General features: G+C 42.9%; 1 protein-coding gene across 8 annotated transcripts in view; it reads left to right on the plus strand.

Annotated features, from left to right (window-relative positions):
* The first annotated feature begins 5,971 nt into the window (after nucleotides 1-5,971).
* The window catches only part of Tmem71 (transmembrane protein 71), a 35,342-nt gene continuing 13,418 nt past the window's right edge, over nucleotides 5,972-27,895 (plus strand). Inside the window, exons 1-6 of one of the 8 annotated variants that reach the window (XM_027950312.2) lie at nucleotides 5,972-6,062; nucleotides 6,157-6,346; nucleotides 9,155-9,215; nucleotides 12,654-12,866; nucleotides 16,189-16,352; nucleotides 26,842-27,021. In XM_027950312.2, the coding sequence (XP_027806113.2) occupies nucleotides 6,226-6,346; nucleotides 9,155-9,215; nucleotides 12,654-12,866; nucleotides 16,189-16,352; nucleotides 26,842-27,021 (739 nt within the window). In that variant the 5' untranslated portion in view covers nucleotides 5,972-6,062; nucleotides 6,157-6,225. Of the gene's footprint in view, nucleotides 6,063-6,086; nucleotides 6,347-6,367; nucleotides 6,459-7,869; nucleotides 7,952-9,154; nucleotides 9,216-12,653; nucleotides 12,867-16,188; nucleotides 16,353-26,841; nucleotides 27,022-27,895 lie in introns of those variants that run through there. The other 7 variants (XM_027950320.2, XM_027950336.2, XM_027950328.2 and 4 more) reach the window with 7 other exon arrangements.

Here is a 27,895-nt window from a genome sequence, read left to right on the forward strand (position 1 = left end):
CAATTTACATTTTTTGCAAACTTAGTACAGATGCCCAGTGTCTCCTAATGTCCTTTCTCACCTTTTTCAGAGACCTGTTTATTTACTCATTACAATCTTCAAGAGAAGTCCTGTTTCTCTTTCTGTGATTCCATGAAAACACAATGTCTGAGAACTAACTTTGCATCCAACTAGCTGTTTGTTTGCTGCTGGAGATGACAGAGATGAAACAAACACCATTATTGCTACCTGGGATGTATGCTTTTACTAAGACTGTATTACAGTGTTTCCACTAACTAATCAATCTCCTGCTCTGTAGACCCCCTCCTCTGCCCCCTCATTTCTTAATCTATCTCTTTCCATCTCTTTCTCTGTATCTCTTGCTCTCAAAAAAACAAAACCAAAAACCTGTCATTTGAATATGAACTCTCATTTATCTAAAGCACTTTCAAGAGACAGGAATTCTAGTTGCAGGAAATATTACATAATTCCAAAAAGACACATCAGCAATAAATGAAGTTTGAGAATGTCAATTGTATGAAAGTCAAGTCTAAAGGCAAATAATGAAAATTCTGCTATGAATTTAACCATGTAGAGATTTTAGATTCTAAAACTCAGAAGAAACTGCTAGAGATTTCATTCCTCTATCACTGACTGGACGTGAAATACTCTGTTGTTATTACAAGGGAATCAAAGTGAGACAATTTAAATATGTGCAAATCTACTTGGTTTGCTATTTTTTATGATTTATTTGTCTATATTGTAACATAACTCAAAACTGGATTATTCTTATGTTCTCCAACTTTTGATATGTGTAATCCTTATCCTTACTCCCATATTACCTACTGGCTAGATAACACTTTGGTGGCATTTGGATTTCAGGATCTGATCTGAACTTATATTGCCAACATCATCTAGTTCTCATAAAAACAATTTGAAAAATCTTTAAAGACAGAATCCATGAAGTATTCATAGGACACCTGATACCCAAGAAATGGGTAACCTGATAAGTTCAAAGTGCCAGCAAGTGAAAAGAAAGAGGTTGCCTGGAGAGGTGGTGTACACCTTTAATCCCAGCAATTTGGGAGGCTTAGGCAGGAGGATCACAAATGTGAAGTAGGACTCGGCAATTTAGTGATGTACCTGAGCAATTTAGCAAGAACATGTCTCAAAATATACAATAAAGCAAGGTCTGGGGGTGTAGATCATTTGTAAAGTGCCTCTGGGTTCAATCCCCAGCACACACACAAAAAAGGTAAGTAGGTCTCAAAAGAATTACAGGTATGGAATGGATATAGGCATAGGACACTTGCTGGGATAAAATAGGAAAAAAAAAATGCTCAATGTGTTTTTAATGAAATGCACAACTAAAGGGGTGCTAACTTGGTTTCAAGGTGATTGAAACTTCTAAATAATTTTCCATTTGCCAACCTGTACAAGTTGAAAACATTACCCAGGGAAGTCATATTCTCTAATCTTTGGAGGAGATTGATGAAAGCAATGAAAAAGGAGCACTTTTTCTTTCCAGAGGGTAGAGAAAAGAACCACAGATGATTGCCTGAGCTGCAGAACCAGAGCCTGCATCAGGGAACATCCCCCACTTGGGTCCAGGGCCTGTACAGCACCCACATGTGCGCTATTCCTGGATGACCACCATCACTCACCTTTCTAAGTAGGAGAGCTTTGGTGGATGTTATTCTATTCTTCTCCCAGTATTGAGTGTGGGCAGAGGGGGGTGGGGAATGGTTCAGAAGTCTTCATTTCAAGAGGAACCACACTGATGTAGGGATCATTATAAAATCCTGGACTTGAAGTATACTGCCTTGACCAAATGGGATTTTGGGGTATCCTTTAGGGAGAAGCAGGAAATACATATTTTTAAGTCAAAGAAAGAGATGTAAATATTTGTCCCTAAAGTGGAGGACTAAATTTGCTAAAACAAATAGACTAAATTTAATAAGGTAATAAATTAGACAATGATTCCCACTTTTTCCCTCCTTCCTGTTTCCCTTTGTATTATTTCCCACAATGTTGCATAGTGACACTCCATTGGTGGAGTATACTTCTCTATCCCAATGACCCACAACCTGGCCATGCAACATTCTTTGACCAATGACACATGAGTGGAAATTTCAGAGGACAGTTCTGGGAGTGGTGGCATACATCTGTGATCCCAGGGACTCAGGAGGCTGAGGCAGGATGATTGGTCGAAAGCTTGATGCCAGCCTTAGCAATTTAGCGAGGCCCTGAGCAAATTATTGAGATCCTTTTCTCAAAATAAAAATTAAAAGGGCTGGGATGTGGCTCAGTGGTGATGCACCCCTGGACTCAATCCCCAGTATCAAAATAAATAAATAAAAAATAAACATTTTAAATGCCATTAGTGCTTCGGCCAGCTCTCTTTTTCTCTTCCCTCTCAGTTTAGAAGGGGTTGCCCCCATGGAGGCTGACCCTCCAGCCTTGCTCCTGGAATGAAAGGACAGCTACAGCCAACGTGCAGCCAACCTAGGGCAGAGGGTGCTCACCAGACTGACACAGAGAAGCAGAACCAGGAATGAAGGACAATGTGCAGATGTTAAAATAGGATTAAGCCTCATGCAATTATGGACTCTGGTGAGAGAGTCCAGCTTGGCTGTTTCTTATAAAGGGTGCTAAACTGGGAGTCCCAAGATAGTTGCTCATGCCCTGGACATGAAGTAGGGGAGAGAACAGGGAAAAGTGGAACGGAAAAGGAGCCAGCTAGAACATGCATAGCTGTCTGTCACTGAGAGCCATGTTGGTCTCTTTCCATATCTAAGCCTCAGCCCCCTTTGCCTGGGAAGCTTTCAGGAGAAGCTGATGATCTTGCTTCAGAGTCAGATCACTCCAGGACCAGGATTTTTGAAGTCAATGGAAGGGATCCAATAGGGACAGAGCTTTGGGCTCGATCCATGCAGTGAGCCAAAGGTGAAAATGTGCATGAGCTGCCACAGAATCTGACCTACATGCACCTCCATGTAATCAGCAGAGCCAAGTTGACCCATGGCAAAGCCAGCTTGTGGGGAAACAAGAGTTTATTGCTACAAAACACTAAGATTTGTAGGTGGATTTCTACTGTGGCCTAATTGCTGGGATAAAATGGTTAGCCGCCAACTCCTTCCAGATTATTAGCCCTTCCAGGCTTTGGCCCATATATCTCCTTCTGGTTCTGATGAAATTCTGTGCTATGTGTGGCAAAGAGCCTGGCCAGATTTAGGCAACAGAAGATCCTGTTTTTATATTAATAACTACCTACTGTGCACAAGACAGTACCTACTGTGCTAATCGTAGACACCGTAATATCAAACTATAAAAGCTTGGTTCTTATGACCCCAAAGCTCACAGTGGAGCAGGAGAGAATAATATCAATAAAAACATGGTTCATTAACTGAAATTGTGATGCATGCTCCAAAGGCAAAGCTTAAAGAGCTGTGAGATCTATAACCAGGTCTAAGAGAGTCAGAGAAACTGCCCAAGAAAATGCTATTTGGAAAAGAGTTGAAGAGATGAAGAAAACAGCCATGTTCCAAGGGCCTGAGGTAGAACTACTCCAGAATAAGCTGGGAGAGCTGAAAGTGAGTTTGCTTAAATTCTAGAAGATGAGATGACATGTGGTACGAGACTGGAAAATAGGTACAACTATTTTCACAGAAACTAATAAGCCACAGGGATGATTTTGCAACAGCAAGTCCCGAGGAGTGGCATGTCCAGATATTACTAGTGAAGAACTCATTCTGGATGTGTCTTGGAAAATGTATTGGAGAGAGGCCAAGAGACACTTGGAATATTAGCCCCAGAGAATACAGTGGGGCTGGAGAACATGTCACAGTCAGGAGCTACACAGGGAGTCGGACTGATTTCTCCCAATTTTCCGGCCTGACCCATTACACAGAATGGTATGTCATCTAATGAAGCACAAAGTTCCCTAGGGAGATGAAATCTGGGGTAGGAGAAAAAATCATGAGTACATGAAAAATTTAAGTAAAAAAGCCTGTTTGTTCATTGGTTATAGTTAGTATAAGAATTGCTTAGTTAAATCAGCAATCTGTATGGGAATTTCCCAGTGTTCTCAAGCATTCTGTCTACCACAGTGCATCCTAAGGACAGTCAGTTCCCGAGGCCTACTTACTTCTATAAGATCCTATGTTATTCCCAACATGTGGAAAGCCTCTGAAACACAGCTCTGGGACACAGGTCTTGGGAGATATTATCTGAATGAAAGTTTCACCAGGGCAAATAATTTCAAGAAATTCTAAGATTTTTTTTCCCCTCATATATGTTCACAAGGCCCAATATCATGTTAAAAGCCTATAGAGATGTCTGTTTTTAAAAAGTGTATTTTTTCTAGGATTTTTTTGTACTTAAATTCCCCATATACACTTCCGTATGCTAGAGCTTAGTGTTTCTAGAAGTACATCCCACAGAATGCTCTGTTAATAGCAGAGGGCTGAGCATTCTGTGGAATGTACTTCGGGAAACACCAAATTCTAGCATAAGGAAGAAGAAAGGTTCTGAAGTCACAGCTGCATGGATTTCCATTCATTTGTTCATTGATTCCACAAATACTAATTGATGACCTATTACATGGAGTGCACTATTCTTCATACAGCGAAAAGAGAAATTAGGGAAAATGATAAAGTTGTCTGGCCTTCTAAAGCTTATGTTCTAAGTGAAGAATGTGTTGATCATTCCAGGAATGAAGTGCAGGGGATAGTGCAAGCTGAAACCTACTAAGGAGGAGCATCAAGTTAGCAAGGAGGTGCTGGATGAAGAGCTGAGGGAGGTGCGGAAGGAAACCCTGTGACCTTCTGGGCACAGGGTATACGGAGTTTAAAGATTCCAACCTGAACTAGGAGATGAGAGAGCCTGAGTACAGGAGAGATATGGGGAGCCTCAAGCCTGGATACCAGCCCTTTGCAGTGTGGAGAGGGAGCTGCATTCTCTGCACCTCCAGCTGGAGTGGATGATCATTCAACTTGCTTTCTAGGATGCCGTGAAGCTTAAATAAGGCCTCTTATGTACAATGCTTACTATAGGACCTGGCTCCTAGAAAACATCTGATAGGACTATTATTGCTTCCCAGTTAAGAGTACAAGCAGGAACTGTCCTACCAGGATTTGAGTCCTGCTGATGGCTTTTGCTGCCTGGGTCATGTTCTACAGAAGACTCTGTCATGCAGCAGAACCTCAAAGTTAAAGAGACCCTGAGAACCAATGGCTGAAACCAGCTTTTCTGCCAGCCTCCCCACAGAGGCCTCAGACAAGGTGTGGGCTTGCAGAAAACCGGAAGGAGTGCATCCTGCAGGGTTGTGTTGACTTCGTGACTTCCCTCTTCTTTCTTCTCATTTAATTCTTCAAATCATCCTGTGAAGTATGTAGTATTATATTTATGGTTGAGAAAATTGCAACTCTAAAAGCTGAATTCACAAGTCTGAGGCCACATAGCCAATACAGCAGAGATTTTGAAACTCATTCTGTGTGACTTCAAAACCCACACACCTTCCAGTACCCAATGCTACCTCAATGTTCCCGGAACACATATTTCTTTTATCTCTTCGGTAACACAGAAGTGTGGGGACTCACAAACAATACCAAGTTCTTTGGATGCTACTAAAATATAAAGTCTAAAATGCTACCCATCGAGTTTTTTTTTTTTAATCCCAACTTTGCTAGGTCGATACATTACCACCATAAGACTTTGCATAAAATCATGCTCCTGTTATTTAGTAACATTTTGAACTTAAGAGCATCAATGCATTATCAATATAAGTGATCTGGATAAAGGGCATGACTGTGCAGTACTCAGAACTAAATGTCAAAAAGAGGATGAGCAAGTAGAATTTCTTCACTGAAAGATTTCCTCATGTTCTTGCAGCTATCGTGGTGACACATTGGCTTAGAAAAACACCCTGTAGTGACCATAGTACATTCAGCTGGTCTCCAGGGCTGCAAATCCCCTGCTGCTCTTGCAGGAGACTGTGAGATCTTCGCCCTGCCTTTGTCTTGAATACCACTGGCAGGAACCAGGCAGGAAGTGTGACCTCACACTGGCTCTGCCTATGTTATGTAGGTGGTTTTTAAAAGAAAACAAGAAGGGGCTTGGGGGGGGGGTGCGGTGTGAGGCTGGCTTTCCCAAGGACTACACATTCCTCCCTTCTAGGAAACAGTCGCCTGAGCACCAGACTTCTGCACACTGCAGTCATATGCACAACAAGTATTAGGAGAGGGAATGGAAATTCCTTTTTCAAGAGGCCTCGGCACCTGTTGGCGTTCTGATGTTTTACTTTCAGTCGAAGAACAGCTCAGTCCTCGCTTTCTCTGCTATCAACCACAGGGAGCATCACATTTCCGTAATTATTTTGTCATTTATTAATTGGAAGAAGAGATCAGGGATTCCCTCCGGAAGGAGCACGTATGGGCAAAGTATTTTTCCGAGCAACATGTGTTGCTTGGAAGGAACTGGTAAACAGACTCTGTTTCTTGAAAGGTTCTAGAGCTCTAACTGTTTCACTGTTACTAATTCTCAATTAACTGTCAGCGTACTACCTGTAGAGTGCCACTATATTTAAAGACATAACAACAAGACCTTACTTTCTGTTGCAGGGTTTGTTGGCTTAAAATGAGCTTAAAGGGCTGGGGACACAGCTCAGTGTGAGCCCTGGGTTCAACTCCCAGTACAAGGGGGAAAAAAATAAACAACACCTAGTGCTTGAAAAAATACTAGCATTGGGCAATATAGGGTAATCTATGTTGGACAAATTGATATTATGTTGATCAAAAATGAAAATGACAAATGATATACTAATGTATTAGATTGTAAACAATATTTTTTTTATTACTAACAAGTGAAATTTACCAATGTGCGTTTTTTAGATTTAGAGATTTTTGTCCAAGGAATGCTAGCAAGTTCATTTAACATCCATAAAGGGTACTTACTATAAGCTGAGTTCTATAATTCCTAACAAGGTTTTTATGTAATTTATTAAAACAATAAGCATGGAGCTTGAGAATCACCTGATGAATTATTGTGTTAAAACCACAAAAACAATCCTTTGCACTTCGATAACTTGGACAGAGGCGGTGACTCAGAAACATAGTCCTACTTCACAAAGCTTGAGTAGATTGATATTTACACATTTCAGTAGTCAATAGCAGGTAGATCTATTTGATGAGAGGTAAGTGATCAAAGATTATATAATTTATACACTTTTATATGTGCTGAATTGGTAACCAACAAAGTAAATTAAATGCTCACAGGAGCTGAGTTCTGAAATCTTCCCAGTGTTATGCTATTTTTAGTGCAATGATGCTTATGCTATTTAGGAATGTCCAGCCTGATATCAGACTGATAATAACTACAAAGAAAGCCCTGACCCTCTGTGACTACCTGTCAGTGGCTCAAGTTGTTTGGGCAAAAGACAGACACCATCCATCCCCAAGCACAGCTGGAAACTTGATAATAAAGTTGATTTGCGCTGGATGGTTTAAATACGAATCAGTTTATTTGGAGTTTTCTGGAAGCAGTTATTTTTCAGACTTCCTGGTTAAATAACTCACTTTCATTATTATATTTGGATGACAAATCAACCTTTGTAAGTCTGGCTTTCCCAAGTAAAACGTTATCCTTATTTAAAGAAAAAGATGATTCAGTGTCCCAAGACAATGGAAGATAGAACACAAAATCACTGAGGCAGATACAACCTTACAGAAACCCCACAATCTGGTCTCCTGCCTTCAATCCTATATCTCTGTACTATTTCAGTAAACAAATCTGACTAGTGCAATTAGTAGATGCCATCTGTTTTGGCATCATTTTTCTATTTTTGATATATAGTCCATCTTTTGCTTTTTTTTTTTTAAACATCTTTTGCAGAAAATCTGTGAAGTTTGAACAAGCGGCCTTCCCAAGATGTACCGAATATCTCAACTGATGTCAACACCAGTAGCAAGTAAATGTAGGAGAACTGCTATACGCAATTATCTTTTGAACGATTAGACGCCTTTTAGCAATTTCCTTGCTTTGATTTTGCTGATACTTAGACCATTAACCATCTGTCAGTAGCTTAGCTTCTTAAATGCCAGTGTGCGCCACTGTGATGATTTTGACTTCATTTCTTTCCTTGAGAGAAATGTGGTATTTTTTTTCGTAGAAAAAAATTCACTACTTTTTTAGATGCCTGTGCATAAATGTGAAAGGAGATTGTTTATCAGCTACTATTAAGATGCAAAACTGTCTATAAAAAATGCTGAATGATTTTGATAGCTACTTGCAGAAAATAAGGGCGTTGTTAAAAGGGTAGTGGTTTCAAGTTTCTTCCTTCCTCTTGTTATTTTCTCCCCAAACCTCAATTCTAACCCTCCCTCACACACCCACGATTTTCTCCTGACAAATCAACCAGCCCAATCTGAAAGTCTAAATTCCTTTCTTTGTCTTGGTGATTGTCAGTCATGGAATCCAGTCTCTTGGAGCCTGTCTGTTATAAGTATTGACATATCTCTGCACAGTATTAAATGCTGTTTTGGAGTTTAGAATATTAATCTGTAGCAATTCTCCCCAGGGGAAGTTGCCAGGCCCACTGTTAAGCTGGACTCAATGAATAGGTGACTTTTTTTTTAATGAGGAATACTCATAGGCTTCCAACATTGGAACATTGCATATTTAAAAACAAAACAAATGAAACACCTTTATTCTCTCTCTCTCCTCACCCCACTAATGTGTTCTGCTCACAACTTTACAGAACTTTCTTAAAATGCACTAAGGAGGGAGAATTGGGGCTGATGACTGAATTTCTCAGATTACTGAGTAAACTACAGTAACTAAGTCTTTGGGCAATTGACATTGGTCTCTTCCCTACTCGATGCTTTCTTCCTTCCTTTCACAAGCTCATTTTGATGCCAAGGACTTATTATTGCCTCATCTTACACTGAGGAACCTCTAAAGCACTGCTGTAAGAAGGGACAGAAACTGGAAGCCCCAACACCCTTTCTTTCTTCCCATGGGGGCCTGGTGACAAGTTGTGTTGGGCTGATTGGTAGCAAGGCTGGGCTAGCTGAAGTCTTCTTGCTTAGGCTGAGACACCAACCGTCTCATTGCCACCATTGTCAGGATCCTGTGTCTTGGTGAGGTGCCATGAATTCGTCTCCCATTTGTATTGCAGGCTCCACCAGGTCCAACAGAGAATGTACTGGAGAGCTGGCTCCCTCGTGTATTTTCCCAAGGTATGCCGCCGAGCTTTTCACCATCAAATCAAATTCCCTTCCTGTATGTCCTATTTTGTCCTGATTTGAAAATATCATTTGAGCGATCATCTGGTTTTGATGTGGTTATATATTTTCAAGCACAAACAAAACAAAAACTAATCTGAGGACAGATTTTATTTTTGATTTTTTTTTTTAGTGTGAATGTGTAGGCAGATATAAATTGCTTCTTTCTTGAGTGGAGAAGCTATAGTGAATACTGATGAATGGTCACTTTTTCTCACATCAATGTTTTCTCTCTTTTTATTTGTTTTTTTTTTTTTTTTTTTAGATATACATGACAGTAGAGTGTATTTTGACGTATTATACATCCGTAATGGTTTCTTAAATATGTCTTCCTAGCTCATGTTATAAAGCCATATTATTTTACACCAATGCATAAGCTGCCTAAGTTTCACACTTCACTCACACAAGTAGATGCTACCATCGTGTTCAAGTAGTACACAGACTCTTCTTTCCTTCCTTCCCTCCCTCCTTCCTTCCTTCCTTTCTTTTTTCCGGACCCACGGAAGTTTAACTTTCCCATGCATTTTATGAAATGAGCCCATAAAGGGGTCAGACACTGATATTAGAACTTGCCCCTTCCAGTAAATCAATTCTAGGGTTCCTGAGCTACCAAAAGAGTCAGCTCTGGTTGAATGAACAGGACTGTGGACAGAACACATGCTTTAGAGTCAGATCAACCAGGTCCACCCACATCATAGCTCTGCCACATACAAGCTGTGGAAAATATCCAAGTAATTTGCCCTTCTGCATCTCATTTTTTGCCTGCTGTACAAGGTTGTGAACAGTGATACTTATATTTAGAGAGATTAATGAAGAGCAGACAAGAAAATGTGGGTCCAGACCCATGATAAGTTCCAATAAATAATACCTATTAAAACAGCATTTCCTTAAGAACTTGGGTGCATATATTAATCATGGATAGGCTTTTAAATTGAAAACAAAAGGGATTCAGTGGAGCATGAGGGAGATTTATTGAAGAAGGGTGTGCTCAAGTCCCCTCCAGCCTCAGAGGGCTTGTTCCCTCACCCACTCAGTGGCCATCCTTAAGGAGCTCATTAGTGCTCCATTGATGTGGGATTAATTGTATACTGTACTGTTTTTTTTTTTTAAGACCCTAGCAGTGTTTGTCCCTTCACCAATGCCAGTCAATCTTTGTGATACCCTAGAAGCTGAGCTCCAGGCTCTTCCAAAGCCTGGTCAGTCACTTCTCAAAGCAAGACAAGACTTGGTCTTTGGGCAGTTGAGTTAGTTGTTGGCTTTGTGTGAGATTGGAGTTCTGAAACCAGCTCGAAGGGACCTTCTAGGAAAACTCAGCTTTTGCAATTATTACAGCAGAATTGAAGAGTTACATCAAGATCTAGAGGCAATTGTGCTACACCTCAAAGTGTTGGGGGAAGCAGCTCTTTCTTACTATAGTGTGGGTGTCTGGAAAAACATCTCTATTTTGTCTACAATCAAGACAGAGGAGACAAAGTCAAGAGGAGTAGAAAGGGGAGACACCTGGGGTGCAAGAGACTGCTGTTGACCCACATTCAAGGTTGAAACCTTGGGAGTTAGAGGGCTCATGGAAATGCAGGTCTGGAAGTCTGTATCTCCTACATGTCCAGTGCATTAGAGTCACCCCGTTGATTTTTGTTTGTTTGTTTGTGTGTGGTTAGGCAATTGAACCCAGGATCTTACCCATGCTATGCAAGTGCTCTACCATAGAGCAACATTCCCAGCCCTTTTAAAAAGGAAAATTAACTTTGAGACAAGGTCTCATTAAGTTGCCCAGGCTAGCCTCAAACTTGGAATCCATCTGCCTCAATCTCCCAAGAAACTGGGATTTCAGGTGTGTTCCAGATTAATTCTTGAGGAGGCAAAATGGTATAGAGGAAAAAATCACAAGGTAGGAGACAAAAGATGTAGATTCTTATCTTGCCTCTTCCAATTACAAGTCTTAAGATCTTGAACAATTAACTATCCTACTGGAGTCTCCATTTTCTAAACTATTAAGAAAGGGAACAATAACCAAAAATGAGGTGAGTCAGTGCATATCTGCAAAGTAGACTCTCCTGTTGATTCCCAAGCATCTCTACCTGTACTGTTCAAAATTTTCATCACAGGTTCGAATTAAGGACATATTAATTCTAGGGATAACAGTTTTGAACAACATTATGTAAATACATTAAAAATGTCATGGTATAATCCGAGTCCTCCCAAATTCCAAAAGCACAAAACTTGGGTCGTTCAAATACTAGGCAATAGATTTAGTTCATAGCACCTGGACGATGGAAGATAGAGGTGTTAACCTTCCATGTAATGATGACATGATGATATTTTATCTTCATAGCAACTCTACAAGGTTGGCTTTGGGTAAAGCTTGTTATATAGGTTTGCATTTACAGAAAGCTAAATCTTAGGGTGTATAAATAATTAGCAAGTGGCAGAATCAGGATTCAATCTCAATTGTAAACCCACCTTTATCTCTATAAAAGACTTTTGTTATTTGTCTTTATTATATATTGACTTTCTAAGGTAATTGGGTGATTGATCCTAAAGGGTAATTTATCCTAATGCCGGGTGGGGGATTGTGATTAAGTATATGGGAGAAAGTCTGGAAATTGATAATCGATTCAGTTGTATGATGATAAGTTGGTGGTGACTATAGAAAAATAAAGAAAAGAATCAGGCTAACATGACTTGGGCTTCATCATTAAAGACATGATTCTATAATGAGGGAGATGAGAGTCCCAATCTTCTCTAGACAGTCACATTTAAAAGGCTGGGTTCCATGCTGGGCACAATACATGAAAAGATGATTTAAAAGCTGAAAAATAGAGAATAGCAGTCAAAATATGATCGCAAAGAGATCAAAACCACATTGTATCATATGAAGTCAAGTTAAATGAACTGGAAAAGTTTTAGTGTGGAAAACAGAGAACCCATGCAGGACACAGAATGTGTCTTCCTGAAGCGGAGTGGCTGTTAGGTGGAAGATGGAAGGAAAAGAGACGTTATAATTTCTCAGTTATAGTGAGAAGAGTAAGGATGTGGCAGATGGCACTCAAGATAAGGGGGGGCGAAGGGAATTATCGGTTTCCAACATCCCAGAAAGGCTGTTTTGCAATTTTTCCACCCAAGAAAATGGACTCATGTCAAGAGTGAAGGCTCATCATGTGGGGAAGATGCTGCTTAGCCACATCGTTTTCACCGAAGTTTAAAATAGAAAGAGGCACTACACGTTGTGTGGTTCAACGCTGAATCCCAAAAGGCCAGAGTGACAGCGTGAGGGTCCAGGAAGTAACCAATAGAGCAAATGGGAAGCGGTCCCCTTTCTTCCCGGGAGCTGGGCACTGCGGCTGTGTGGCTGCAGCACGGCGCCCTCACAGACCCTCTGTGCTCCCTCTCCAGCCTGGCCTTCGACTTCCTGGACGGTGGGAGTCCCTTTGAATGCTGCTCCATCGACCCCTTGACAGGCTCCCATTACACCTGTCGCCGCAGCCCCAGACTCCTCACCAATGGCTACTATGTGTGGACGGAGGACAGCTTCCTCTGTGACGAAGATGGCAACATAACTCTGAACCCTTCCCAGACCACCGTCATGTACAAGGAGAACCTGGTCAGGTAAGTGGAGGCTGTTACCTAAGGGGGGGCTCAAGTCCCCTCCAGCCTCAGAGGGCTCATTCCCTCACCCACTCAGCGGCCATCCTTAAGGAGCTCATTCGTGCTCCAGATTGTGGGGACCAACGGCTAGGAAGGGACAATGATGGCTGACTTGAAAACGAGCGAAAGTGAAGTGAAGTGATCCAGGTGTCGGGTAGGAATCTGTGTGGGGGTGGTGGAAGGAAAGAGCAGGAGGCCAGTTTACCTGGGTACAGGTTAAAAACAGGCATTCTAGAGCTGGTGACGGCAGACTGGACTGGAGTGTTAGAGATGTGAGGTATTAGGTGGTGTAGGCAAGGGAAGAGAGCACAGATGTGGGATTCTGAGAAACCAATACGCGTCGGGCAGTGCAGGTAGCTCAGGAGGGTCCAGCTATGGTGGGAAGGGAAGGAGTGTCTGTGGGAAAGCAGGCTGAGCACCAAGGTGGGGTCCCCACCAGGCTCAGGCATGTGGGCTCCAGTCCCTACATCAGGAAGAGCCACTGACCAACTGTCTGATTAGTTCTCAGAAGGACAGCAGTGATTGCTGTTCAGAGGATGGACTGGCGGGAATCCAAGTGGAAAGCGAGTAGAAGAGAAAAAACTGAAGGCAGGGTACCACAGACTGAGAGGACGTGGGACTAGGATAAGAGGGAGGGAGGCACATAGACAGGATGGCAAAGGGGCACGGTCCGGATGCTTTTCAGGTGGGAGTTCAGAAAAGGAAGGGCACTTTGATGAAGTGTGGGACCCTGGCATTGTCAACTGGCACCAGTCACCCAAAGCAGAAATCAAAGAAAGGTGTATTTGGAGGAAAGAAGACAAATGGATTCCCTTTGGATCAGGGAATTTGGGCAATCAGGTCTATTTTCTTTTGCTGCAAAACCACCCACATGCTGACTGCATCACTCAGCTATTGACTCAACAATCCTGTGTCACTGATCCAGAGTGAATCCATTTATCTTCTTCCCTCCAAACACACCCTTCCTTTATTTCTGCTTTGGGTGATTGGTCCCGTTTCACATCCAGCTGACAAAGCCAGAGTTCACTTCCTGAAAGAGCCCGTCCTTTTCTGGAACTCCCATATCAGAACAGTGACAAAATCCTAGTGATACACAACAGCTAGTCCACTTTTTGTAGTTGGGCTGAGTTTCTGCTTACACTCCACTGGAAGACCCTGTGGCTCATGGCTGCACCTGGTGGCAAGAGATCAGGGAAATATAGCCAAGTGTGTACCCAGGAAGAAGAGCAGAATAGTTACGTAGAAAGTTTATTGCTTCTGCTACAGTGGCTAAGGCAGATGAGTCGACTGCCCAAGGCTACTTAGAGTCGCTCTCCTCCTCTTTGTCCTTATGGCCACTGTCTTTCTACAGACCACCATCCCTTCTTGCTTGGGTCTATGCAGTTGGTCATAGCACTCTGACTGTCTGGGATTACCCACCTTCCAGGACCTCTCCAGGCTGCTGCACAGTGGCTTTCTGACATGGCCCAGGGACCTCCTTCAGGAGAATTTTACCCCATTTCTTTTTCTCCCAATTTACCTTAATCATAACTACCAATGTTTGTTAAATAAATGAAAAACCAATATCATTTCTTATTTGCTGTGTGCTAGATACTATCTCAACCATTTAAGTACACTCTCATTTGATTCCAACTCCTGCTCTACTCTGACTTGGATTCTAGTATCACCATTTCCATGAATACACGGGAAACATAAGTCCAAGTAAGTAACTTCCCCAAGCTTGCAGAGCTAGTAAATGGAACCAGGATTCCAAAACAGGTTCTCTGACCTGAGAGAACAAGTTTCTGACCACCACTTTTAACTCGATCCTATTGTAGAGATATTCTTGACCTTACAGATGATGTTTTATCCATACATTTTGTTCTCAAATTTGATAGGTGCTCATCCCAATAATAGGTGCTTAATGAAGACTTGCTGGGTGAATTAATCAATATATGAGTACATAGAAATTTTCTAATTACTGCTTAATCAACTTAAGATGATCTCATTTTAGAACCTGCAAGAAACTTTCAAATTTGATTCATTTTCACAAGGTAGTTATTCATGATCATGAACTCTATCATTTTTCTTAACTTGCTGTTACTTGAAATTGATGACAGAGAGAGTGAGCCCAAAAACGAGTTTCTCATCCAAGGCCCCATTCCTGCCAAGGTTCCCTAGGACTGAGGTCACCCTCGTGGGGAACCAACAAGAAAAACAATGCTCAAGGCCTGCTGCAATCCATGCGAATATGAGAGCGCACTCAGTTCCAAAGACACCTTGATGGCAGCTAGAGATGCCCATGGCGGGAGGCTTGCTGTAATGGGAAAAGTGTCCCGTTTCCTCTTTGCCCCTCTGGGCTTTGCTTCAGGCCCTGATTATCTTCTCCAGGGTGTGCATAATGCAGGCTCAGCACATCCCAGCTTGGCTGAAACCACCTTGTGTTGCTGTATATTTTGAATATCCTTTCTGTCCTTGGTCTGGCCCCTTTGAGTCATTCTCTGTGGCCAAGAATCTTTTGGAAATGCAAACCCAAGCAGGTCACCACACGTTACTCTCCCTTGACATGCTCCTGAGGTTGGTCTCCTTTTGCATTAACATTAAATCTTGCCTCATTCCCCAAATAGACAAGGTTCTTCACTATCTGCCCATGTTTACCTTTCCAGCCACAATTCCTAGCGTGACCTAATGAGACCCACTTGTCCATCAGTGAGCAGGGCAGGCTCTTGCAACTTGGAACTCACTCCACAAAGCCTCCTTCAATTCTCAGTGAGCGATGCCTTTCCCCATGCTCCCCAGCCTGCCTCTGGAGAGGCATATACCCCCTACTTACAAGCACATACCCCCTAATTTTTTGGTGATCTAGACTAGACTGGAAGCCAGGCTGTCCACTTGATAGCTGGATGACCTCAGTCGGGTAACTTAACCTCTTTAGGACTCAGTTTCCTTAATGCAAAAATGGAGTAATCATAGCGCCCCCCTCATAGGGCTGCTTGAAGGTAACCTGAATATCCAGGTAAAGACTGAGAAACCCACCTGGACACAACAGATTCTAGGAAAGCACCAGCTAGACCTGCATTGTTTGTCTTTCTCTTAGAGTAGACTGTGACCTTTGTGTACACATGGTTTAGTCTTTAGCTCATATCCTTGACATTGATCCAAGGACTTGGCACATGGTAGAATTTTAATTAACTTCTGTGGAATTAATGGAGTGACCAGACTCGCGCTCTAGACATGGGGCACTGTTTCACACCTGCAGTGACTGCTGTTCACAGTTTACCAGGCCACTTTCGTTTCCTCCCAGAATATTCAGGAGGAAGAAGAGAGTCCGTCCTTCTCTCTTCAGCCTCAGTGCCTCCCAATCCTGGCTGTGTGGAAGTGTCTTGGGTGATTCTGATACTTCCCCCCATGAGGACATCTGGCTGGAGGGTGCCAGGAGGCTGGATTCATACCACAGCAGCGAGAATGGTGAGTTTGAGTATTACTTTCCAGAATGAGGTGTCATCCAAATTGGTAGTGGCAGCCATGTGGTCCAGGACCAAAGTCAGATCCAAAGGTGAGAGTGAATTTGATAAAGAGGATGGACCACATTAAAAATTTACCCAAATTCTCTCCACAGGACTTATATGATGGAAATGTGTAGGTGTCCCTGTGGCACAGAACACCCTGATGTTAATGTGTAGAATAGTAAGTTGATAATGCTCAGGAAATACTCTCACTTCCCTGAAGCATCTTTTCCTGTATGGGATACTGGTGGAGAAATGATACTGGAGTCAGATTTAAAAGACCTCTATTAGAGAAGGTGTACTGGATTCAGGGTTCAAGTCCTAGTCTGGACACATTGGGATAATTACTTTGCTGCATCTCAATTTCTTCTTTGAAAAACAAGATACATACATATATGTGCATATATATTTCTCTTGAAATAGATAACATCTCATATAACATAAATTGCATATATTGCATAATAAAAATATACATAAATATGTGCTTATGTGTGCATACATGCAAACATGTATAACCACAATGATGTAATGCCAAAGCATATTTTCTTATTTATTCACTCATTTTTTCAAACTTCCTGACTGATTACCTGCTCTGTTGGCAGTCATACTAAGCACATATTCCTCAAAGTTGAATAAGACATGACTCTAATCTTGGTAAACTCCTGGTTGAAGATAGGGAGGTAAGTGTGTTTGCAAATAATTGCAGTATGACACCTTCAGCACTGTAGCAGAGGCATGAGCCATGTGCAGAGAGAATGCCCGGCGGTGAGCCAGGGAAAGCAATATTATTTCTGCCTGGAGGAGCCTGGAGGATCTCAGAGCAGGCAGCATCCTAGAAGGTGTTAGGAGATATGTGGGCTCGCTTGGTGGAGATGAACTAGAAGGATATTTCTAGCTTCCCCGTTCCATCCTCCAAATTGCTGAGAGGATGGGCTTCCCAAGACAAGTATGTGGCCTTGCTATTCCTTCTTAATATACAATTTCTTTCAATTTTTCATATTTCCCAACCAGAAATGGATTAATTTTGCAGGATTCAGTGCAAAATAAAATTCAGGGCATCTCATTAAAAAAAAGGTTCAGGAGTTTCAAATGTGGACAGCAGAGTGTTAAACCAAGGGTGAAGCCCTCTGGGCATGGGGCCTCTACGGTTGCACTTCTCCCATGCCCTGCCACTGTCCTGACTTCAACTTCATCTTCTTTTCTTCCAAGCATTCCACTCAGACCACTCTCATCTGCCCTGAGTTTCTCAATGGACCACAGTCTTCCTGTCACTGTTCTCAGGTTGCTTACTCTACCAGAATCCATTCCTTCATTCATTTGGGAGATTTCATTGAAGGCCAGCCATGTGGCAGGAGGAGCCTGGAGGATCTCAGAGCAGGCAGCATCCTAGCAAGTGTTAGGAGACACGTGGGCTTGCTTAGACAGAGTGGCGACAGAAACAGACAAAATTACTTATTCTCATGGAACTTGCTTGTGTGTGTGTGTGTGTGTGTGTGTGTGTGTGTTGGGGAGAGATGGACAATAAGTAAATTATATAGCATGTTAAGAATATGAGTGGAATGAAGAACAACTCAGGGTGAGGTGATGGGGATTGCAGGCTGAAATAAGGTGGCCAGGGAAGGCCTCCTTCAGTAGGACTTTGAGCAGAAGCAAAGCCTCTGGGTAGGCATCTGGGGAGGAGGCATCCAGGTGAGGCAAGAGTGAGTGCAGAAGCTCTTGGCCAGGAAGCTGCTTACTGGATGGGGGAGTGGAGGGAGGTGTGTGTGTCCCAGTGTAAGTGGGGAAGGAAGGAGAGCCAAGGGGCCATGTCCAAGGCTGGGCCTTCTGTGCCAAGCAAGCTGGGATGCCACTGGGGATTTTGATCAAGAAATAGCATGATTCAAGTTACATTCTGACAAGAAAACTCTGGCTGCCCGGTTCAGATTAGATGTCAAATGTGAGAGACAGACACCGAATCTGGTGGGGTTTGGAGTGATTTCCAATGGGGAAGAGGCAGCTGGAACTAAGATGATTTCAGAGGAGGGTGAGAAGGACTGGGATTCTGGACACATTTCAAAGGCAGAGTCATTTGGATTTTCCCCATGTGGGCTGTGAGAGGAAAAGAGATATCAAGGGGTTGTTATAGGCTGAGCATTTTACAGTCTGTCTTGCTTAAATGTATTAACCTTGTTTACGTCCACTATCTTATTTAAATATCCCCCAGTCCCTTAAGAAGTAGGTCACATTATCATATTTATTATAATTAGGATGAAACTGAGGCTCAGGGTTAAGTAACCTGCCCATGTTCATTTAACTTATAAACATCAGAGCTGGAATTCAATCAAGGTCTGCCTTTGCTCTTTGCCAAGAAGGGTTTTACCCTCCTTTTCAAGGTCAAATCCAGCATATATCTCATAGCCCAGGTTCAAAGAACAAGCAAGTTTAGTCATATAATACAGTCGCAAATAATTTAAGTGCACTGTCATTGTATGTCTACTAATTTTCTCAAACTGGTTCCTGGACATAAAGCAAAAGTTACATAATCTTTTTAAAATTTTTAAATTTACAGTAATTATAAGTGCATACAAAATTGCAAAAAAAAAAACCAGTACAGAGAGTGCCTGTGTACCATTCATCAAGTTTCACCCACTGGTAACAATTTATACAACTATAGAATATTATTAAAACCAGGAAATTGTCATTGACATGATACATGAAGATTCCACCAGATTTTACACCCACTTATGTGATTGTGTGTAATATCTAATACATTTTAAAAATAAAACAAGTGCTTATTAAATGAAGAAACAATTCCATAATATGAACAAAGGATTAATTTAAGTCAAATACATTTTTTCCCCTCACAACAACAAAGAGGTACCTGCAGGAAGAGGAGAAAAGAAAGGCAGGAACACAGAATGAACGTGGAAAGAGAGACTGGGTGGTGGAGGACCTGCTGTGTACTCTGAGGACTGGAATTTACCTAACTAATCGAGGGTAATTTTGAAGGATCTTAAGCAGGTTGACATTCATCAGATATAGATTTTCAGTTACCTTCTCCGTATCACGGCGTGAAGACAGGATGAGGGGTAACTAGTGGGACTCGGGTACAATTGACCCTAACCAGCACAATGAGAAAGTGGCTCTGGAATCAGAGCCCAAAAAAGATTTAAGAAAAATCTTTCAGAGTAGAATTAAAAGGATGGTGACACATTATATGTGGTGGTGGTAAAGTGGGAGAAGGTAAAGAAAATTGATGTTTTTACTTTGGAGGGCTGCGTAAAGCTGGCGACAGTAGGCAGTGTGCGTTTTGAGCTGGATGGACCCGAGTTCAAGTCCTTGGACCACCTCTTTCTACTTAAGTGGTCTTGGGAAAGTTATAAAAAACCTCTTGGAGCCTCCATTTCTTCATATTTCAAAGAGGAAAAATAATAGCCTATACAATTGCCATGGGAACAAAATGCAGCAACCCATAAAAAGTACCGCGTTAGCACAGGGGCTGGCATTCTGTTCAGTGTGTACAGCTCTGAAAACAGAGGACTCAGGTCAGGAAGAGAGACGATGAATTCTATTTCATAAGGGCTGAATCTGATGTACTTAGGAAAGATGCCAAGTCAAGGTGTGAGAAAAGTTCAGGAGTTAGGAAAGGATCTGAGACAGTGGTTTGAAAGTCAACCTGAGAAGCAGTACAGGTCTCTAGGACAGTGGGTTCTCCCCAGGAAACCAAGTGAATGAGAAGAAAGGAACAACTCAGAGTCATGGGTGCTGTGGACCACCACCATCCCAGCAGATCCACATCTGGGGCGACACCACTTCCTGGGGAACCCCAAGGAGAGCTGCTGTTCTTATTGCCACTTTCCAGAGGAGAAGGCTGAGGCAGATCCATGCTTTTCATGAGGCCACACAGTTAGGAAGGAGCGTGGCCAGGACTCCACCTTAAGCAAGTGACCCTGTGCTCTTAGGCACTGTGGGTCACGGGGGAGAGGCTCACAGGCCAAGAACCAGAGGAACCGGTATGCCATGGAATATAAAGAGATGTCTAGTGACGTCTGAGAAGCCGTCAATCCAAGAGTCCTGTGGCCTACAAGAAGCCTCTGGTGAATAAGTTACCTACTAAATCTTGGCACAAGCACCTTCAGTAATGAAGGGCTTTCAATACTTTTTAATTGAGATATAACTCACCTCCTATAAAAATTACCATTTTAATGTATACAATTCACTGATTTTTTTAGTATCATCTCAAGATAGGTTATGTAACCATGACCACCTTCTACTTCCAGAACATTTCCTCACCCCAAAAAAGAAACCCACACTCACCAGAGGTCATGCCCCTTCCTAGCCAGCCCCCTGACAGCCATTAAGCTACTACTTTCTGTCTCGATGGATTTGCCTATTTCAGACTATCATCATTATTTTTAAATTTTATTAGTGAATATCTGATAAAAATTGTATGTATTTACTGCAAACGATGTGATGTTTGTATATATATATGTGTGTGTGTGTGTGTGTGTGTGTGTGTGAAAAGGCGACATCAAGCTAATTAACATATCTATCCTCTCAGACAGTTGTGAGAGCATGTCAGAGTTAGTCTCTAGCAATTTTTAAGTACACATTACATCATTATTAACTATAGTCACCATGCTATGTGATAGACCTGCAGATCTGATCTGATCCCCTCTGATGGAAACTGTGTACCCTTTGTCCAGCATCCCCCCAACACCCATGTATACCCTCTCATTGTCTTTGAAGGTTGCCTCTTACCCTCACTGGCTAAGATGGTAGGCTTATGCTGACTGTTCATTCGTCTTTGCCAGTTTCCATCCTTGGGTTTTAGCCTAGTTCTCTGGAGCTCAGATCTCTTCTCAGATCTAAAGCAAAGTTTCCCAAAGTGTGGGATGGGGTGGGAAATGCCTGTAGGATCCAGCAGAAATGGACACTGAGTTACGTAGGGAGAAGCAGAGGCCCCTCTTCTGATAATCTTCAGAGAACCCAGGAGACCTGCTCAGTCTAGGCTCCTGGTAGCTTTGGGATTCTCAAACACTTGCTGTTTTTTCTTTTAACAAAATTCTTTTCAACAAAGAACAGGTTCAGAGTTTTCCTTCTACCAGTAGTTGGCACAAATTAAATAACTCTATGTTTTCATTGCACTTGTTTTCACATTTGCTATCTCTTTAGGGCATTTAAGTGATGGGTATAAAGTCACCTTTAAAATAAAAGCTCAAAATGAGACAATTTGAAGACAATATTAAGTGACTAAAAGCAAGAAGCTTCTAGGATATGTCCAAGATCTGGGCAATGATGCCTGATGACCAAAGTCTGGAAATCTCCCTTCCAAAGGCAGTATTTAACATGCTCAGAAATTAACATCTAGTTTTCCCATAGTTGGATGTTCAAAATATGTCCAAACAATTTCAAAGCAGTTGGGCCACAGCAGTCCTGCACGTGCATGAGGTATCTTATTAAAATTCTCATGGTTGCCAAATATCTTCTAAATATAAAATACCAAACCACCCCACTCCCAAATCAGTAATTAGTCAACCTGGTGCACAGGACTTTGAAATCTCTCATCTCCGCTATCAGCTGTAATCAAATTTTCCCCAGACTTCTCATTTTCTGGATTTACCCAAGGCCCCGTGACTTTTATCAGCAATTTACTTTTCTCTGGAAATGTAGCCTAGTTAGAATACTCCAGAAGAATTCAAAATTAAGTTGTTTTTCTGTTTTCTCTCTGTGCAATGGATGCAATCAAACACTACTTCCCCTGATTTTCTGTCGCTTCATTTTCCAGGCAAGAGAGGATTTTTTTTTTTTTTTGCCTATTTCATTTGTCCTCAGCTCACCCCTTCCCCAGCTGTGTCAAGACACCTTTTCTCATTAGTTGCAATTCATTCTTCAGCCATGGTGCTTTGCAGCTCCCCAGACCCCAATACTGCAATTTGGGATGTGTTCCCAGTCTGTGAGTCACCCTGAAAGAGAACAGAGAATTCACACAGGGAGGACTGAATTGGACCTTCCTCTAGCTCTACTTCGGCTCACCCTAGGACAGGCAAGATGGTCTGTGGCTTTTCTCTAAAACTAATACCCTCCCATAAATATCTTTGTGTGTGTGTGTGTGTATGCGTGTATGCGTGTGTGAGATGTATCTTCTTAGCAAACCAGGCGCTGCATTGCATGGCAGCTCTGTAGAAAAATCCATTCACATAACTGAAACTACCATTTACGGGCAGCTTCCATTCCCCCACCCTCACCCACCTCCAGCCATTTTGAATTCTCTGCTTCAGTGAGTTTGGCTTCACAGATTCTCATAGAAAGGGCTTATGCAGGATTTGTCCCTCTGTGACTGGCTCATTTCACTTAGTTTAGTGTCTTCTAGGTTCATACACCTTGCTGGAAATGGCAGACTGCCTTCTCTAGGCAGGGCTGAATGACATTCCACCTTTTCTTTACCCATTCTTCTGACAGTGGATGCTTACATTGTTTCCATTCTCCACCACTGCAGCTAGTGCTGGGTAGAATGGTGCCAGGAAACCTGTGGGGTTGGCAGGAATTCCCCGGCTCACTGCGTTAATACCCAGGTTGAGCAGGATGTCAGGTGGAGTCAGGCCCCAATCAGGACAAGGAGGCCATTCCTTGCCTTAATCAGGTCAGCCTCAGCCTCCTCAGGGGTCAAACAGATACACTATCTCTGTGATCGCTGTAGCCCTACTGTGACAACCTCAGGTTAGGTTTTGGGTAAGGCTATGTGTCTCAAGCTCTCACCTCCAGGGAAACCTCCATCCATTAACATAACCAACCTTACTGAGGGCCGACTGTGAGCTGGACTGATTGCTGGTGTCTGGAGCAGCTCAGGTGAACTTTTCCTCATGGAAATTTAGTCTAGTCAGGAACACAGTGTTAAACAAAGACCACACCATTTACACAGTCCAGTTTATAGGAAATTTATAAAATTGTGATAATGATTTATCCCACCAAGGCAGAGAGCTGGGTGTTTGGACAAGAATAAGTACAATAGGAAAAAGAGACAGGTCTGCACGTGCCAGTGCTTCCCAGAGGTGTCGAAGGCTCCAGTGATCAAAACTCCTGTACATTTAGGTCTGGTCTCCCTTTGGCAGGCTTTCAAGCTCACTGTTACTGATACTTTGGGCCAGTTATTCTTGGCCCAACAGCCGTGCTGTCCTCCAGAGCAGGTTAGCAGCATCCCTGGCCTCTGCTCACTAGGTGCCAATTGCAACCCCTGTGTCCCAAATGATGTCAATCAAACACGTTCTGGGATGCAAAAAAAGAAAAAAAAATTTATCTGGGAGGAGAAATCCCCTCATATAACAGGGTAGAGGACTCCTGTTATATGAGGACCCCAAGTATCTCTTGGAAGTCCCCCATGCTCAGCTCTCAAGGAATGGGAATCTCTCAGATCTCACCATTGAGTGAGCATCTCAACACATGGAGCTCCTCAGGCTCTTATGACTTTAATGACTTCAGACTCCCACAGAATAATCTTAGCTCCCAAGTGTGACCCGAGGCCCCTCAAGATCTGATCTTTCTTAGCGGTCCAGCCAGCACCATCTCCCAGGATTCCCCAGGCATGTGCTCCTGTCTGGTGCCTGGGTCTCGCTCTCTGGGAACGCACTGCATCTTCCCTTTCTTCCAGTTCCCCCTCTCTTCTGGCCTTCCTGCTGTCACCTTGCCATACAGTGAGGAGGGGATAACAAAGCAACCACGTGGGATGAGATGTGTGCCTAGAAATGTCTGGGAACAGGCTGAGGAGCTCCTGCATGGTAGAGCAATTCCCTGGAGAGTCATTCTTTTTTTTTTAAAAAAACCCTTTCCATAAGTCCACCAATAAGCTCTGCTCCCTCCCTCCCTTCCTTTTTCATAGAATGTTCTACTTTATAGATGAGGAAACTCGGGGTCAGAAAACCTAGGTCCCATGCCCTGTGTTTCTTGCATGAAGACTCGGGTTCCGTCTTCTGAAGCCAAGTCTTTGGCGTTCCCACCAAATCTCACTTTGCTTCTTCTTAACAATGACATCACTTTGCATGTGTCCCCTATCTAATGAACACTTCCCTCCTTACCACTTCCCACCAGTGACTCTCATGTGCACAAACGCCACCTGGGATTTCTAGCCCCTTTGGGGCACTGTCTGTCTTCTCCCTGTATCCCTCTCATTCACCTGAGTGCCCTATAGCATATGGGGAGATAAATATGTACACAGTTGATTTGAGTAATTCTATAGTCATAAAACCAAGTCACATACAGGCCATAGAAATAATTCTCTTTTTTAGATAAGAAAAAAAATAAGCAGATAGTATAGTTAGAAAAAAAAAACATGTTTATGGGTTTACTTCAGCATTTCCCTAGGGTAAAATAAAGGAGCACAATGTTCTCAGACACCACACCCACTGTCCTAAACTGAAAATCAAGCATGATCTCCTGGGTTCCCCCATTGCCTCCTGCCCGAGGGTTCTCCTTTTCTGCATTGTGGTACATGTTTGCCTTTCCCCTGGAGAGTACCTCCTGGAGAATCTTGTGGTTTGGGGTTGTGAGTTCATCTCCCTTGGGCTTTCTTTGAGAGAATCTGTGCATCTGGGGCTGAGAGCGTTCTAAAACGAGATTTAAGTGTACATCCTAGTGTACATCACAGGACAAGCACCAGTGAAGACTGTTTTGAAATAGTAACTTCTCAGTATAAATTTGGACTTGAAAACCACTTCCTCATAAAATCTTTGGGGGATAGCTGCCTAGACCAAAGGAGAAGAGCCATCAAGCTCTCTCCCTGAACTTTAAGTGACTTTTGTTCTTTAGCCTCCCCCTTCATTGGGGAAATAGACTCAAGTTCTTATAAGAATTCAGTTCCAATTTTATGTCTCTCTTTACACCAAGGCCTTTTCTCTGCTCCTATGGTATCACTGAAACCATAGCCCTTTGGCTTCTAGAAACCCCCACCCTCCAGGGCCGTTTGGCCATGACTCTTCAGAGCTCTGGGAGTCCTTGCCGTGGCCTCTGGGAATGCATCATTCTTTTGAGCTCAGCCATACAGTTTACAAAACATCAGTTGGATGTGTGCCATCTTCGACACCAGCTCAGGAAACACCTGTGTCCGAGGCAGGGCTTCTGCCTGCTCTTTGTGAGAGGTTTTGCTTCCAGGTCAATGAGCTCTCCATGGCTCAAATTTTTACTCAAGGTCACAGAAGTAAAGTTTATCCCTGGGTGGGCATCACACAGACCACCAAAGGCAGAGCAGGGAAGTCCTGCGTGCATTCATGCCAGATGAATCTCAGAGACTTGTAGTGGGTCAGGTGTGGTGCTGAACCTTCTGTGCGGTGGAAGGACATGCCCACCGCAGTCTTCCTGCCTGGAGCTCTGACTTGGGCAATTTGGGACCTTGTAACCCCAGACTCAAATTCAGAGCCAACAATTACATGCCATTCCTTAATGTCCTAATGTTGACGACACCAATCTTCATTAGGAGTTAGCTTAGCAGGTGTGAAACCTTATGCTACATGATTTTGAGATGAATTTGATTGACTCCTTTTGAGGTAATGTTAGGCTAACTAAAGGGCTGGTAAAACATATTCATTTATGTGTGGACTCTTGTGGAAGAGAATAGGCCACATGTCCTTGAAACCATGTTTGAATTATATAAGCCCTTAGATGAAAAAACACATGCTGCACAGCATTTTACCCAGCACATCAACATATTTTATAGTGGAAGGTTGTCGTTAGTTCCACCTTCCTCCCACCAGCACACAAGCCACATGAGGACAGAGATGACATCTGTCTGATACTCCATTGTTTCCTAGCAGCTCAGTCAGGTTCTGTTCTATATTGGATTAATGCCAAATGAGCCAGTGAGTGAGTTAGAAGAAGGAGTTAGGCGACTATGAAGTTTAATGCTATACATATGTGTGGCCTATGCGGTCACCAGGCTTCTTCAAGTCTACCCATTCACTGCCCCTCATGATGGGTGCGATTTCCTCTCTCCTCTACACATGGGTCTTTGTATAGCCTTTCATGCTTTCTTCTAGGGCCACCTCCATTTCATCATATATCAAAACGTCACCTTATTTTGCCTACATAAAATGCCACAGTTTTATGTGTCTAGTGTAGAGTGTGTACAGTGCTGCCCTTACTCGGGATCATCCCACTGCTTGCAGCAGGAGTCCCTGATGCTCAGCTGAGAGGTTAGTGCCTTTGGTGATCAGTCCTCAGTCTGGCTCCAGCTTCATCTTCGGCTGACTTCCCTGGGTACTTTGTTCTAACCCCATTGCAATCTGCTTCCTTTGCCAAACCTTTAGGCCTCTGGCCTTGCTTGTATGTGCACTGAGCTACTTCTTTGCAGCTTCAAGAGGAGGACCAATTAGAAAGCCGTTCTACTCTGGCAGTGCATCCGGGTTCCTATTGCTATGAAGCATGCATAAAGCAGTCACTGAACACACACATGCACACACACTCTGAACCCATCTCCTTTTCAGAAGGGGATTTCAACTGTTCTTCTCTGACTGACAACCTGGAGAAGCCAAAGGCAGCATCTGTGACAGCCTCCACTTCCAGCCAAATCACATCTCAGCCTCCCAGAGGAAGCTCCCAGGACACCCTTCAGTCCCTGTGGAATGCCCCTGAACGTTTGCAAGAGAACATTGTGGATCATTCACGTGAGTTTTTCATTTATTTATTGATTTATGTATTGTCATTCCCAAAGAATTCTTCCTTTCAGGGCCTGACATGGCAGAGGGTGACTGACATGCTCCTAGGTACTGGCTTCTACCAGTTCGAGGAGAGGTGGACCCAGACCTTGGCCAGGGTCCTTGAGATGTGTTCATAAGGGAGGTCATTGCCTTTGGTATCATCTTAGAGTCATCAGAAGCACTGAATGTACACTGCTTTATTTTTTTTCAAAAACTCTGAAGATGTGTGATGTAATGTTAGGCTCTAACTGAGCACAGGAGAAGAAACACAGGTCCTTGCTGTTTTAGTCTTTATACATAGCAGTATATTTGACTCACACCAGAAGAAAAACAGGAAAATGAGCAAAAGAACATTTTTTTTTTTGGACCGGCAATTGAACCCAGGGGTGCTTAGCCACTGAGCCACTACTCCAGCCCTTTATTTTTATTTTTTATTTTGAGACAGGGTCTCATTGAGTTGCTTAGGCCTTCACTAAGTCGCTGAGCCTCACTTTGAAATTGTGATCCACCTGTATCAGTCGCCCGAATCTCTGGGATTACAAGCATGTGCCATGGTGCCCAGCAGGAAAAGAATATCCTTTTACAGGATGCCTCTAGTAAGAAAAGGAAAAATATCCAAAATTATTGGCATCTCCTGTCAAAGTGAGTGTGGAATAAGTCCAGCAAGCAATCAAGCCTCTCTTCTCTAGTTTGCCGAAATCAGGCTCTGCTATTGGGCTGGCCCTGTTGCCAGCTGACCGAGAGGCAAAGCCCTGTTCCCCATGTGTTCGCTGTAGTAACTCTGTGAACCACCAAGGAAGAACGCTGAGCAGCTTACCAAACTCTAAAATGCAATGGTTTC

Source organism: Marmota flaviventris, chromosome 15 (genome assembly GCF_047511675.1).
Source record: "Marmota flaviventris isolate mMarFla1 chromosome 15, mMarFla1.hap1, whole genome shotgun sequence".
In the NCBI taxonomy this organism is placed as follows: Eukaryota; Metazoa; Chordata; class Mammalia; order Rodentia; family Sciuridae; genus Marmota; species Marmota flaviventris.